The 14,020-nt window shown below is 39.7% G+C and overlaps 1 protein-coding gene across 1 annotated transcript in view; it reads left to right on the plus strand.

Annotated features, from left to right (window-relative positions):
* The first annotated feature begins 288 nt into the window (after positions 1-288).
* The window catches only part of faf1 (Fas (TNFRSF6) associated factor 1), a 124,624-nt gene continuing 110,892 nt past the window's right edge, over positions 289-14,020 (plus strand). The window contains exons 1-2 of the mRNA XM_060932117.1: positions 289-742; positions 1,764-1,832. Coding sequence (XP_060788100.1) covers positions 686-742; positions 1,764-1,832 — 126 coding nt within the window. The 5' untranslated portion in view covers positions 289-685. The remainder of the gene's footprint in view (positions 743-1,763; positions 1,833-14,020) is intronic.

Here is a 14,020-nt window from a genome sequence, read left to right on the forward strand (position 1 = left end):
GAGATTATTTAACACGTCCTTATTTAAAAAGCAATGTAAAACTAAGAAAATTAGGCAGGAATTTATTCCCAAAGTATTTCCATTAAATGTACTTTTACAGTAATCAGTGTCTTGCTAACAGAAGGCCAGATTGACCTGTCTTGAAACATGCAAGTACAGCAAACAAATATGCAAGTTATATGTTATAAATAAATGTATATATTCTGACGTGGGCCACTTGTTATCAGCATGTACAGGAAATAGGAATAGTCATTTTAATAACCGAGAACCTTCAGCATTTCCGTGTGCTCTCTGGGTTAATCCAACACCTCTGTCTTGGGCCTTGATTCGTTTTACGACAGTCTTCGCGACTGCCGTATGTTGTTTCCGTTGCTTGGATTAAAAAGTGACTGTAATAGAAAATCTGTTGGAAAAAAAAAAACAAAAAAAAACAACAACTACAGATTAAGAAGTGGGAGCTCAAGTGCGGGTTTTGCTCCCGTGTTCTCTGCTGTAGGAAAATCAGTTCTGGGGTCGTATGTGGGTTGAAGTTGAAAGCCGATATTTTTTTGCAGTCCCTGTTCACCCTTTGCGTCTCAGACCGTGTGTGTGCTAAAGCAGAGGGACCAAAGAAGTGAGCGAGCAGAGCAGAGCACAGCTGTAGCGGCACTGTAGAACAGCTAGCTAGCGTTAGCCACTCACTGCAATGGCCTCCGACAGTGGTAGCAACATGGACAGAGAGATGATTCTGGCTGACTTTCAGGTAGGTTTTCTTTCCTGACTGGAAGCTTGGTTGCTGACTTTGAGCAATTAGTTCATCATCACATAAACGCACAGTACTGTGTGCTAACACTGACAGTAACAGTGTGAGGAGACCAGATAGCCCGCTAACTAGGTGCTATGTCACTGACAGTTCATTTGTTAGCAGCTATCAAGCTAACGTGCAGTCTATAGGCTTTCTTTGAGCGTTCGAACACGTTACCACTCATAAAACTACGGCATATCTTCACCACAAGCTAAGTGCTAATTCGGACACTAAGAGCATTGCTTTCCAAAAGCTCTGAAGCCAGACCTCGCGCTGATGGCTAACTGTTTCATTGTTGGGCTTTGACAGCAACCGGCGAACCTCCTAGCGCTGCTCAGCTATTTTAGGATGCAGTAAAGGCTCACTGCAGTTTTCAAGGGGAATAAACTATACCCAATGCTACCTGGGTTTTCATTCAGTCTCTGGAGAACGTCTAGTAAATAATCGAAGAGACCATAACGACTGCTAGTTCTGTAGCTATGACTGGACATTTTAGCTAGCATAGCTACAGCTCTCCACTTGTAGATAATACAGCTATATTTACTCGTCCAGAACTGTTTTTTTTATTGTTTGAACGGGTTAATTAAGGTGAATTTGGTCCTTGGATGGAATAATAGTTCTTTAATAACCTGTAACAAGTTGAACGTGTGTGTAGGAAGCTGAAATTAACGGGCATGTTGTTATATTTGGACAAGGTTTTAGTAGGTTGAAGACGCGACACCTGGTCACGTGACCACAAAAACAACTGGTGGAAAGGCTGAGAAAAGCAGGATGCAGATTTTCATATCTGAACTAACTTTAACTCCACGGTTCTATAGTATAAAGGATATATTGCTCATAGATCGTACTTAGATTTAGAGTTTTATGTTGCAAATCTAGATCATCATTATTATCTGCTAGAAAATGTGTTATGAGTGATTTAAAATCCCTTATTGATCTCTGTTGTACTTTGGGAAGTCACATCTGCTTGTTGTTTCAGGCATGCACTGGGATCGACAATATTGCAGAAGCAATCACTCTCCTAGAACTGAACAATTGGGACTTGGTGGTAAGTTTCACCCACTCTGACTAATACATTAGGATTTAAAGCAGTGAGTGTGGTCAGTACAGCATGCAGAGTAATTTGAGCTCGAAAAAAGTCAAAGAATGTTTGATCACAGGCTCTGTGCATGTTTGGTATAACATTCGTCTTGGGTGATTGGCTGACAAGTGGATGGCGCTAAGTACAGCTGTGAACAGACTCAAATGAGTCTTGAGAGCCAATTACTCGCAACACTTACATCCACACGACAACGGCAACGAGATTTTTTTTTTAAATATCGCGTCCACATGGGCAACGGTTCAGTAAAATTTCAGGTCCATATGGCAACGCAACGCTTGCTGAAAACGATGCAATACACATGCCACACCACTACGTGCGCTGTAAGATGGTCCCATCGGAGACACCAGAACAATAGAAGTAGACGCATGCGCATAAACCCCTTCTTCTGTAGCATTAGCCACATAAAGTTTTGATTATTAATCAGTAGCGTAAAACGAAAGACGCAGAAAGAGGAATGAATGGGGGTAGATGGAAGCCGGTACGCCAACATTCTGATATCCTCCAGAATTCTTTAATGGTCCGGAATAAATTGAATGCTACACGTTGATGGATTACTTTGTTGTTCTACGCCCTTTTTGAGGAATGTATTGTCGGACTTAAACCAACATCTGAAGAGGTGAGATCGCTCCTTTTTTTTTTCCTATGTTTGCTGGCGGGATTGTTTTTGTTTTTGGAAAGCGCACGGGCGGTGCGCGGTTTGGTACTACTTCCGCAGTGTTTGGACTAAAGACTCTGCCCTAAGGGCTATTCTCTCTCTCTCTCTCTCTCTCTCTCACTTTGCACCATTACACAATAAATATTCACAGTGAAAATATTTTGTAAGCGAGTTTCATGAACCAAGTTATAGGATTTGTTGACAACTCGCATCGAGTTCGTTACACTTCTACCTGGCGTGAAGCACTGACAGTCATGTGGTTGTGACATCATCGTAAACAAATCCATTCTACTCATCCAGACGACTTCGCAACGGCGCCGTTGCCAGATTTTTTCACTCTGGAACCTGTTCTCAAAAGATTTCGTTTTGGGGCACCCAAAAGGCCGGTGCCGTGTGGACGCCAGGCCGAAACGATAAACAGTTTTATCAGATTCACCTGAATCCGTTGCCGTGTGGACAGGGCCTTAGTGGAGGTGGTCTGGGATGCATGTGGCCACACTACGTTTGTAGTCTGAATGTTAAAGTGCGTATCACGGGTAAATTCAGGAGCAAGATCAATGTTTCTCCTATTTTATATTAAACTTTGGTCAAATATCTGTAGCATTCTGCATTCTCTGCAGTTTTTTTTTAACTTGCACAGTACCAGGAAAATTCAGTTGAAATCAAGCCATTTGAGGCGAATTGGTCCGCTTTTGAAAAAACTTGGCATTTGGATTTCCCGGCAAACATTGATTTTCATGACGTCGCGTGCGGGATGCCTCCCTCTGAATCCTACGTCAGCGCTGGTTTGTTTATGAGAAAACGACCTGGTGGTTTTCTGCAAATTTCTTCAACGTTATCACGTAATTATTAAAATAGTTAACAGATGTATCGTAGGAGGGCGTAGCAACACCAATCTTGATGGGATTAGTACTCATCGTTTCCCAAAAGACCAGACAATGAGAGAGAAATTGGAGTGCTTGGTCTACACAGGCTGTGCACTGAAACCTTGCAAAGCTCTCGCAGCCTGCTGGCGCTTCCGCAGGTGACGTCATGAATCTGGCTCCAGACTCCCTTAGGATTTTTCCAGACGTGTTTTGTTATTTTATTTTTTTCTGCTGTAGACAGATGGCCTTGTGCAAAATTACCCTTCTGGTTGAGTGTGTAAAGGGACATACTTTCAGATAAAAAAAACATGAAATTGGTCCAGAATATGCCCTTTAATGTGCCTTATACATCTGCAACAACATCAAGAGATCTAGTGACCATTGTTGCTAGGTTTGAGGTTTTTATGTGAACTTGAGTTTTTTTTGCCCACCCATGCTGTTGATACACACGAGACTGATTTTATTTTTTCCAAAGCTTAGGCGTTTTCCATTCATTCTTTAATTAAATTTCAACCGTTTAAAATGTGCATACCAGCCACACAAACCCTGTGTCTGAAATCACTCACTCGTTCCCTACTCCCTATATAGGGAATTACTATATAGAGGACTATATAGTGAGCTTGTTGGGAAAATGAAAAAACGCTTTTGGACACTTCTCCGTCGCGTTGGTATTTACGTCATTATTGTCACACAATTAAAACGTGACAGATCAGCCGGCTGGTGGGTTTTCAAAATAATAAATACAAGCATGTATTTTTGTGATAAATGAATGTTATGCTGAGCGTATTTCCTGCATTAATCAATACAAAGTACCTGCATCTTTCAGTTCTTTTAAAAATCAAGGCTGAGTACTTTCTTCTTTGCCGCTGCCTTTTATCAAATCAAATTTGAGACTTTTTTAATTTGATTTCTTTCAGCATGACTGCAATGCATGATGGGATATATTGCTTGGTTAGTGACCATCGGTTGTATGCTACTTTTCGTGTTGCATTGTGGGATACTTTGAGTGCACTATATAGGGTGCAATAATCCTCACTATCGTTTTGGACAGCACTACAAAATGGCATCCTCACTATATAGTGCCCTACATAGTGAGTAGGGAGCGATTTCGGACACAGGGAAAGTCTCCTCTCATATGCCTGCTTCTTATTGTTCGCAACATAGCCTACATCTGTAGCAAAGAGTAGGTATTTGCTGAGATTGTCTACACAGTCCCACAGCTATTCTTTATTTATAGCAATATTTAGCATGTTGGTGAAATAACTAGCCCATTTAAGAAAATACTGGATTTTTAATACTTCTTCATACAGAAAAACAAATGATATGATGTCACTTTTAATATAATTTTGCAGTGACGGGCTTTAATATGAGTAAAGAGTTTGGAAGAGGAAGATTTTCGCGGTGTATTTTTAGCCGATGTACAGCACTGTAAAAGGAAACCTTATACATTTATCTACGGTATATGTCCAAAAGTATGTGGACACATAACCGAAACTGTTGCCACAAAGTTGTAACACACAGTTATAGTTATAGGATGTCTTTGTAGGCTGTAGTATTACAATTTCCGTTCACTGGAATTAAGGAGCCCAAACCTGTTCCGGCATGACAATACCCCTGTGCACAAAATGAGCTCGATGAAAACATGCTTTGCTGAGGTTGGAGTGCTAGGACCTCAGTGGCCTGCACAGAGCCCTGACCTCAGCCTCACTGAACACCTTTTGAGATGAACTGAAATGCCAACTACGCCCCAGGCCTCCTCACCCAACATCAGTTCTTGACCTCACTAATACGCTTGTGGCTGAATGAGCAAATCCCCACAGCCACACTCCAAAATCTAGCGAAAAGCCAAGGGTGGATGATGTTATAACAACAAAGGGGGGCGCACATCTGGAATGGGATATACAACAAGCACATATTGGTGTGATGGTAATGTGTCCACAAACTATTGGCTTTATAGTGTAATATCTGCTGTACCAAAGTCATCAAGGGTTTAAATGATCAGAAAATACGCAAATTAATCTCCATACATGAGTTTGAAACTGCTGTTACTTGGACGTCTTCTAGAAACACAAATAGAGGAACATTATTAAATATAAAATAAATAAATATTATACATACAAGACACTTGTTTTCGATGGAATGAAAAGATTTATTTTTTTTACGGTCCAGTTTCCATCAAATCCTGCGCTCTGATTGGCTGGCGAGCAGGTCCGTATTCTATGGTACGGACCCCGGTTACGGACCTCTGGCGACTCGCTCGTTCACAACAACAAACAACATAGTAGCAATTTTTGTCAACATTTATCTTTTTTATAAGATTTATTTATAAGATTTTTATGAAAAATCTTATAAAATTTTGCCAGCATTTCTCAGCATAATGGCATTAATTTTACAGCATGGATAGCGATAACGACAGTCTTCACAGTGAAAGCAAGTTTTACTACCCTGAGGAAGAAGAAATAAAAGAAAACATTTCAGGAGAAAGCTAAAAACCTCTAACTGTTGCTAACGCCGAGCAAAAACATGGCTGAATCCTGAGTGACTCAATTTTATATAAATAGGGGACTACATAGGCGGCAAAATGTAGTTTTTTTCCTGCCATGGAAGTGCACTTGTATACCGAGGAGGAAGCAATTTGCATTACAGCCGTGAATGAGGATTCAAAATAGCATTAATTTTACAGCATGGATAGCGATAACAACAGTGTCCACAGTGAAAGCGAGTTTTACTACCCTGAGGAAGACAAAATAAAAACACATTTCAGGAGAAAGCTTAAAAACCTGTAACTTGCTAACGCCGACCAAAAACATGGCTGAATCCTGAATGACTCAATTTTGTATAAATAGGGACTACATTGGCAGCAAAATGTAGTTTTTTTTTTTTTTTCCTGCCATGGAAGTGCACTTGTATACCGAGGAGGAAGCAATTTGCATTATAGCCATGAAAGGATTCAAAATGGCGGCTTGCCTCGGTTTTCCCTTTTGGGTGCTATCGTTTTCTGTTAGAATTTGGTAAAGAAAAACAAATATTATTTACCAGCTTAAGGTCGGTCCGTATCGTGAAATACCGTGACCTCGGCCTTGAATACTGACCTCGGCCCAGAGGGCCTCGCTCAGTACTTTCAAGACCTCGGTCACGGTATTTCACGAGACGGACCTCCCAGCTGGTAAATAACATAAATGTATTTTTTTCGCGGTCCAAATCCTGCACTCTGATTGGCTGGCGAGCGGGTCCGTATCCTACGGTACGGACCCTGGTTATGGACCTCTGGCGACTCGCTCGTTCACAACAACAACAAACATAGTTTGGATGGCCCCATGAGGACAGTTGAGGGTTAAACCTGTTAAAACTGTTAATATTATAGTCAGGCTGTCTGTTGTTGCCCAAATGAGGATGGGTTCCCTTTTGAGTCTGGTTCCTCTCGAGGTTTCTTCCTCATGTCGTCTGAGGGAGTTTTTCCTTGCCACCGTCGCCACAGGCTTGCTCATTGGGGATAGATTAGGGATAAAATTAGCTCATGTTTTAAGTTGTTCAAATTCTGTAAAGCTGCTTTGCGACAATGTTTATTGTTAAAAGCGTTATACAAATAAACTTGATTTGATTTGACATAGTTGCAAATTTTTTCAACATTCATCTTTTCTTTTATAAGATTTATTTATAAGATTATCAAAAATCTTATAAATTTTTGCCAGCATTTCTCAGGAGAATAGCATTGATTTTACAGCATGGATAGCGATAACGACAGTGTTCACAGCAAAAGCGAGTTTTACTACCCTGAGGAAGAAGAAATAAAAGAAAACATTTCAGGAGAAAGCTAAAACCTGTAATTTGCTAACACCGAGTAAAAATATGGCTGAATCCTGAATGACTCCTATTTGTATAAATAGGGGACTACATAGGCGGCAAAATGTAATTTTTTTTTATTTTTCCTGCAATGGAAGTGCACTTGTATACTGAGGAGAAAGCCATTTGCATTACAGCCATGAATGAGGATTCAAAATAGCATTAATTTTACAGCATGGATAGCGATAACGACAGTGTTCACAGCAAAAGCGAGTTTTACTACCCTGAGGAAGACAAAATAAAATAAAACATTTCAGGAGAAAGCTAAAAACCTGTAACTTGCTAACGCCGAGCAAAAACATGGCTGAATCCTGAATGACTCCTATTTGTATAAATAGGGGACTACATAGGCGGCAAAATGTAGTTTTTTTTTTTTTTCCTGCCATGGAAGTGCACTTGTATACTGAGGAGAAAGCAATTTGCATTACAGCTGTGAATGAGGATTCAAAATGGCGGCTCAGCTCGGTTTTCCCTTTCGGGCGCTCTCGTTTTCTGTTCGAATTTGGTAAAGAAAAAAATAAATATAATATTTACCAGCTTAAGGTCGGGCCGTATGGTGAAATACCGTGACCTCGGCCTTGAATACTGACCTCGGCCCAGAGGGCCTTGCTCAGTACTTTCAAGACCTCGGTCACGGCATTTCACGATATGGACCTCCCAGCTGGTAAATAACATGTATGTATTCTATTCCCTTGTAGCAAGTTTCATTCATTTGGTTTGATAGCATGCAATATCGTTAACATATTGCTTATCCTACATGTATTAGGTCACTCTACCCAGTGGAGAATGAGCGTGCAATATGGTTTACGATATTGCATGGTTGTTAAGACATGTCACACGTCAGAGACGTAAAACTTCGGCACTAGCGAGCGACCTTGACAATTTGTAAACAAACATGGCAGCCAGGTTTTTTTTTTTTGTTAAATACGGAAGGTTTTGAGAGAATTTTGAAAGAGAAAGATGCGTTGAACATCAGAAACAAATGTGTATGTATAATGATAATAATATTGGCTGGCTTTTTTTTGTGGTCTATCAGATATATTCCATTCAACTAGCATGATATTGAACTCATCTACAACTTGTTCAAAATCATGCTAGCTGAATGGAATATATCTGATATACCACGAAAAAAAAGCCAGCCAATATTATTTAAATAATATATATTTGAGTTTACAGCTGTGTGCACTGGTCAGTTTTGTTAGAGTTGCATTGTGAGGGACAGATTTTTTTTTTTTTCTGTGAATTCTCAAACTCTGAAATCAAAATCCTAATCCTCAATCTCTCTAATCCATGCTTTTGAATATTTTATCAACTAAACTAAGCACCTGCTGATTTAATTAAGAGACAACTAATTATAAACACACAATTTGAGTTTTTGTTTGGTTTTGACTCAGGTTCATGACGGCAGATTTGGTAGCCCAGTCATAAAGTGATCAGGAATGGTTTGTAGAGATGCTTTCGAAATGCATAATAATACCAGGTTGTGAACGGTTTTTCATCTTGGTTGTCCACTTGTGATTGGAACACTCGAGTGAAGGATGTTAATACCAGGTCTAAACAGAGCCACAGCACAACAAAGCCTCAGTGTTCACTGTGTTGAGATGACTATCTCATGGATCCATTGTGTGTTAGAGCACAGAAAGTTCTAGTACATTTTTTGAAATGCACCGGTGATGTGTTGACATATGCAAAAAAAACACAACTCTACCATTATAAAACCCCCCCCCCCCCAACACACATACACACACGCACCCACACTTTAAGGTCCGAAAAAGAAAAAAAAAAACAGAACAGGATTGCAGTTCTGTTGTAAAAAGTGTTCTAATTATTGTTCTAAAATAAACTGAAGACTCCTTTAACTGTTTGTTCAGGTCCAAATGCTTTGTAATAGGAGGCGCGGAGAGGGGTTCTGCAGGTGACCATCCTCATCCAGCAAACCCCCCCCCCAAAAAAAAGTAAACTTAGGGCAAACACTGTTTTATAGCCGATATAAGCAGTTTGAGTATATTCTATCATCCTGTCTAGTTTTGGATTTTTTTTTTTTTTGTATCTGATCTTTCAAGTTAAATAAGTGGAGACTTACTCACTCACTGACTGCTATGCACAATTTGTCCCACCACCAAAAGAGCCCAGGGGACCACCACAGAACCAACCCCAGGCCTGATATTATTTGGGTCATGGGCCATTCCTAACACGGCAGTGAAAGTGACTGGGCCTGATCCTGCATCTGCCTCATGACTGAGTCACAACATTGATGGTTTTAAAGACATTAGTCACTACTTGTTTGAAAAACAGTCCACCAACCAAAAATATCAAACCGCCAATATTATGTTATAATTGCTCTTGGGAGTCTAGAGGACAGTTAACACACATTAAGTATGGGATAATTTTGCCATAACCTCAAACACTATACCTACAAGGTATAATATTATCAGTAAGAAGACTGCAGTCATGCTGCTGTCTGATGCACTCATTCCTCAGCAATACCCAAATTAACATGTCCGTGTTCTTGCTGTGTGGAAAACGATGCACCACCCGAATTTGAAGTGCCAATGATAAAGATTACAGCAGATTCCTCTGAGATTCTTCATATTTACCCTCGCCATACACTTTATTAGGAACACTATACTAATACTGGGTAGGGCCTCCCTTTGCTCTCAAAACAGCCCCAGTTCTTTGTGGCATGGATTGCACAATATGTTGGAAACATTCCTTTGAGATTCTGGTTCATGCTGACATGATTGCATCATTCAATTCCTACAGATTTTTAGGTGCACTTTCATGCTGCCAAGCTCCTGTTCTGCCACATCTCAAAGGTGTTTGACTGGATTCAGTTCTGGTGACTGGGAAGGCCACTGAAAAACATTTTGAAGTCAATTTCATATTCATGGCACCAGTTTGAGATGACTTTTGCTTTGTGACATCATCATCCTGGAAGTAGTCATTAGAATATGGGTAAATTGTGGGCATTGTATTATCAGCAACAATACACTAAGAGACTGTGGCATTGAAAAGATTACTGATTGGTATTAATAGGCCCAAAGTGTACCAAGAAAACGTTTCCCACACCATTACACCACCCCCACCAGCCTGGACTGTTGACACAAGGCCATGGATTGATGCTGTTGCCATTAAATTATGACCCTACCATCTACATTCCTTAGCACAGGGGTTTTCAAAGTGTGGGAGAGTCAGCCCCCCCTCGGAGAGCAAATAAACAACAGCGCCCCCCTTACAATTTTTGTTGTTGCGATACTTAATGTTCCAGTCGTATTTAAAAAAATGGTTGTTGTACACATTTTTTTTCTTTTTCACATTTTAAACATCTGTGCTTTTTAAAACATCTTGTTTTACACATTTTAAACATCTCATAGCATCGTTAGCTAGCACCTCTTGGCAGACAACACACTGTGGCAGTGGAGCATCTTCAGATCCAGTCCATGAAAATCCAAACTTTAAATAATCGTGGTCATACTTCCTTCTTTTTTCAGTCCCCCCAGGATTTCACGGGCCTTTTTTGTGATTGTTGCAGGCTAAAATGTCTGATGTTGCGGGGGTTTCCAAAAAATTGCGATGAAAGTTGCGGTGTGTTTTAGGTTTTTGTTGCGATTACATTGCGGGAGGAAGTGAAAGTTGCGAGAAATTGTTGCGATTTTCTCTTTTTGTGATTAAAATTGAGTGATATGTTAAATATTAAGTTATTACTGAAAAACTATTGATTAAAAAAACAAAGACACTGAGAAATGGTCCTATAAACATCTTTACCAATATAAAAGATTACCAGGACTACAAAAATGCAGAAAAATAGGCTTTACTTATCCAAATGCACCTGTTGGTTCAAAAGTTAAAGTGCATAGAACCTCACAGCACAACATGAAGCTACCTTAAAATATAATATAAATGCCTCAGCTTTCATGTAAGAAAAAAACTATTAATACTAGTACTGTGTGCAGGCAGTCTCTCCTGAAGACTAAATTAAACAATAATTATAAACTAATAAAATAAATGGCTCAGGCTTCATAGAAGAAAAAAAACCAATTTAAACAGAATCTCACAGTATGATGCTGAAGCTGCCTAAACAATGGAAAATAAAATACCATTTTGGCAAAAATGTTGGCATCCATTAATTTTTTTGTATTAAGTAAAAAAAAAAATAATGTAAAGTGCACACAGTCCTTCACTGTAAACATAACACACTTTCAGTAACAGAATTTAAGCCTATATAAACACTGACTCGCACATCATGCAATGTTGCCAGATACTGCTGATGTTTTCCAGCCCAAAATATGTTCAAAACCCGCCAAAATGCACTTGAAACCGCCCAATCTGGCAACACTGCGCGCATGCTGCTTCTCTTGAACGTATACACGGAAGTAAGGCAGAAGGTAGTTTGTCAACGTCACCTCAAGACGACGCCAACGATTGGTCAAATTTGTGGGAAAGTTGCAGTGATTGGATATAATTGCAACACCGCCCTGAATTCGTGGGGATTGGTTGAAGTTGCAAATCTCAACATCCTGGAGGCTCTGTTTTTTTGCTTGGCCCAGACTCTGTCTCCTCACTCACTGTAGCTTTAGGTACTAAAAATCGATCCATTTTGTCTCTGGTAAAGGCTAGCTGAAGTTCGCTAAATGTCCGCAATAGTAACTTATTCTGGTTTATTTTTCCTCACGTTGCGCCCCCCCCGAAGAACTCTGGCGCCCCCCGGGGCGCCCCACACTTTGAAAAGCCCTGCCTTAGCAGAAATCGAGATTCATGAGACCAGGCTACATTTTTCTAGGCTTCCTCTTTCTAGTTTTGATGAGCCTGTGCCAACTGTAGCCTCAACGTTTGATGTGTTTTGCATTCTGAGATGCTTTTCTGCTCACCACAATTGTACAGTGTGGTTATCAGAGTTATTGTAGTCTTTCTGTCAGCTTGAACCAGTCTGACCATTCTTCGTTGACCTCTGTCATCAACAAGGCGTTTCCATCAGCAGAACTGCTGTTCACTGGATGTTTTTTTTTTTCTTTATTGCACCATTCTGAGTAAACTCGAGAGACTTTTGTTTGTGAAAATCCCTAAAGCTCAGCACTAATAAAATACTGAAATCAGCCCATCTGGCACCAACAATTATGCCATGGCCAACATGATCACATTTTTTTTTTTTCCCCACCATTTTGATGGCTGGTGTGAACATTACCCAAATCTGCTGGCCTGTATCTGTATGATTTTATGCACTGCACTGATTAGGTGCGAGTAGGTGTACAGATGTTCCTAATAAAGTGCTCAGTGAGTGTATCTTACAGTACGTATATAAACTTTTTTTTTTTTCAGATCAATGCATAATTAGAACATATTAGATCTATTGTTTAGTGTCTCTTGTTTTTCTCAGCTGCTGGGTTTGTGCATACACTACCGTTCAAAAATTTGGGGTCACTTTGAAATGTCCTTATTTTTGAAAGAAAAGCACTGTTCTTTTCAATGAAGCTCACTTTAAACTAATCAGAAATCCACTCTATACATTGCTAATGTGATAAATGACTATTCTAGCTGCAAATGTGTGGTTTTTGGTGCAATATCTCCATAGGTGTATAGAGGCTCATTTCCAGCAACTCTCACTCCAGTGTTCTAATGGTACAATGTGTTTGCTCATTGCCTCAGAAGGCTAATGGATGATTAGAAAACCCTTGTACAATCATGTTAGCACAGCTGAAAACAGTTGAGCTCTTTAGAGAAGCTATAAAACTGACCTTCCTTTGAGCAGATTGAGTTTCTGGAGCATCACATTTGTGGGGTCGATTAAATGCTCAAAATGGCCGGAAAAATGTCTTGACTATATTTTCTATTCATTTTACAACTTATGGTGGTAAATAAAAGTGTGACTTTTCATGGAAAACACAAAATTGTCTGGGTGACCCCAAACTTTTGAACGGTAGTGTATTTCTTTCTAGTCGCATTAGCTGTCACTACAGTTGTCGATACTTAGTCACTAAAATTTAGTTAGCGGTGGTCCCGTTCCACTGATATGTACTTGCATGAATATTCTTATCAGCAGTCAGTAAATGTGTATCTAATTGCCATATGTACTGAATATACAGCACTAAAATCTCCAGCTACAGTCAATTACCTCAAACCATATTCTTATTGCTGCGACCTACTTTTCTGTGTGGGTTTCATGGGTTTGTCTTTTTGGTCCAAGATAGAGGACTACATATGGAATTACACATTACAACAGTAGTGCTCGGTGAACGATTCTAGTGTTATTTAAACTTTCTTACACTGAGCACAAATTCTTAGCACCAAACATCTTGCAATTTGGACTGTTTTTTGTTTTTCTGTTGGGTTGATGTAGTCATTTTGGTTTGTCTTGGCCAGAGGTCTTCGAAACTAAAATTTGGTTATCTTTTAATTCTTAACCTTTTAATGGTTAGTCTGTGGTTAGAAGTTCAAAGTGCTTCATATTACCACTTCTGACTAACACCATGGACTCTGAACAGATGAGATGCATCTGTTTTGAACATGATGCATTGAGAATAGAGCATACATTTAATTTTTTTTTTTTAAGAAAAGCCATGTCATCAGTGCACTAATCAGACTTGAGAGGCAAAGTAAAATGAAACATCTGTCAGTACTGTTTGTGAAAATTCCCCTTTCTGAGCTCTAGCAATATATATTGCAACCTCACTATAACGAACTCTTTTACGACGAACTTTCGCATATAATGAACCAAGTTCGTGCCCCCGGACTTTCGTGACAGAAAAAAAATCACTGTCACATCCATGTGTGTT

This window comes from Neoarius graeffei, chromosome 10 (assembly GCF_027579695.1).
Source record: "Neoarius graeffei isolate fNeoGra1 chromosome 10, fNeoGra1.pri, whole genome shotgun sequence".
Classification (NCBI taxonomy): Eukaryota; Metazoa; Chordata; class Actinopteri; order Siluriformes; family Ariidae; genus Neoarius; species Neoarius graeffei.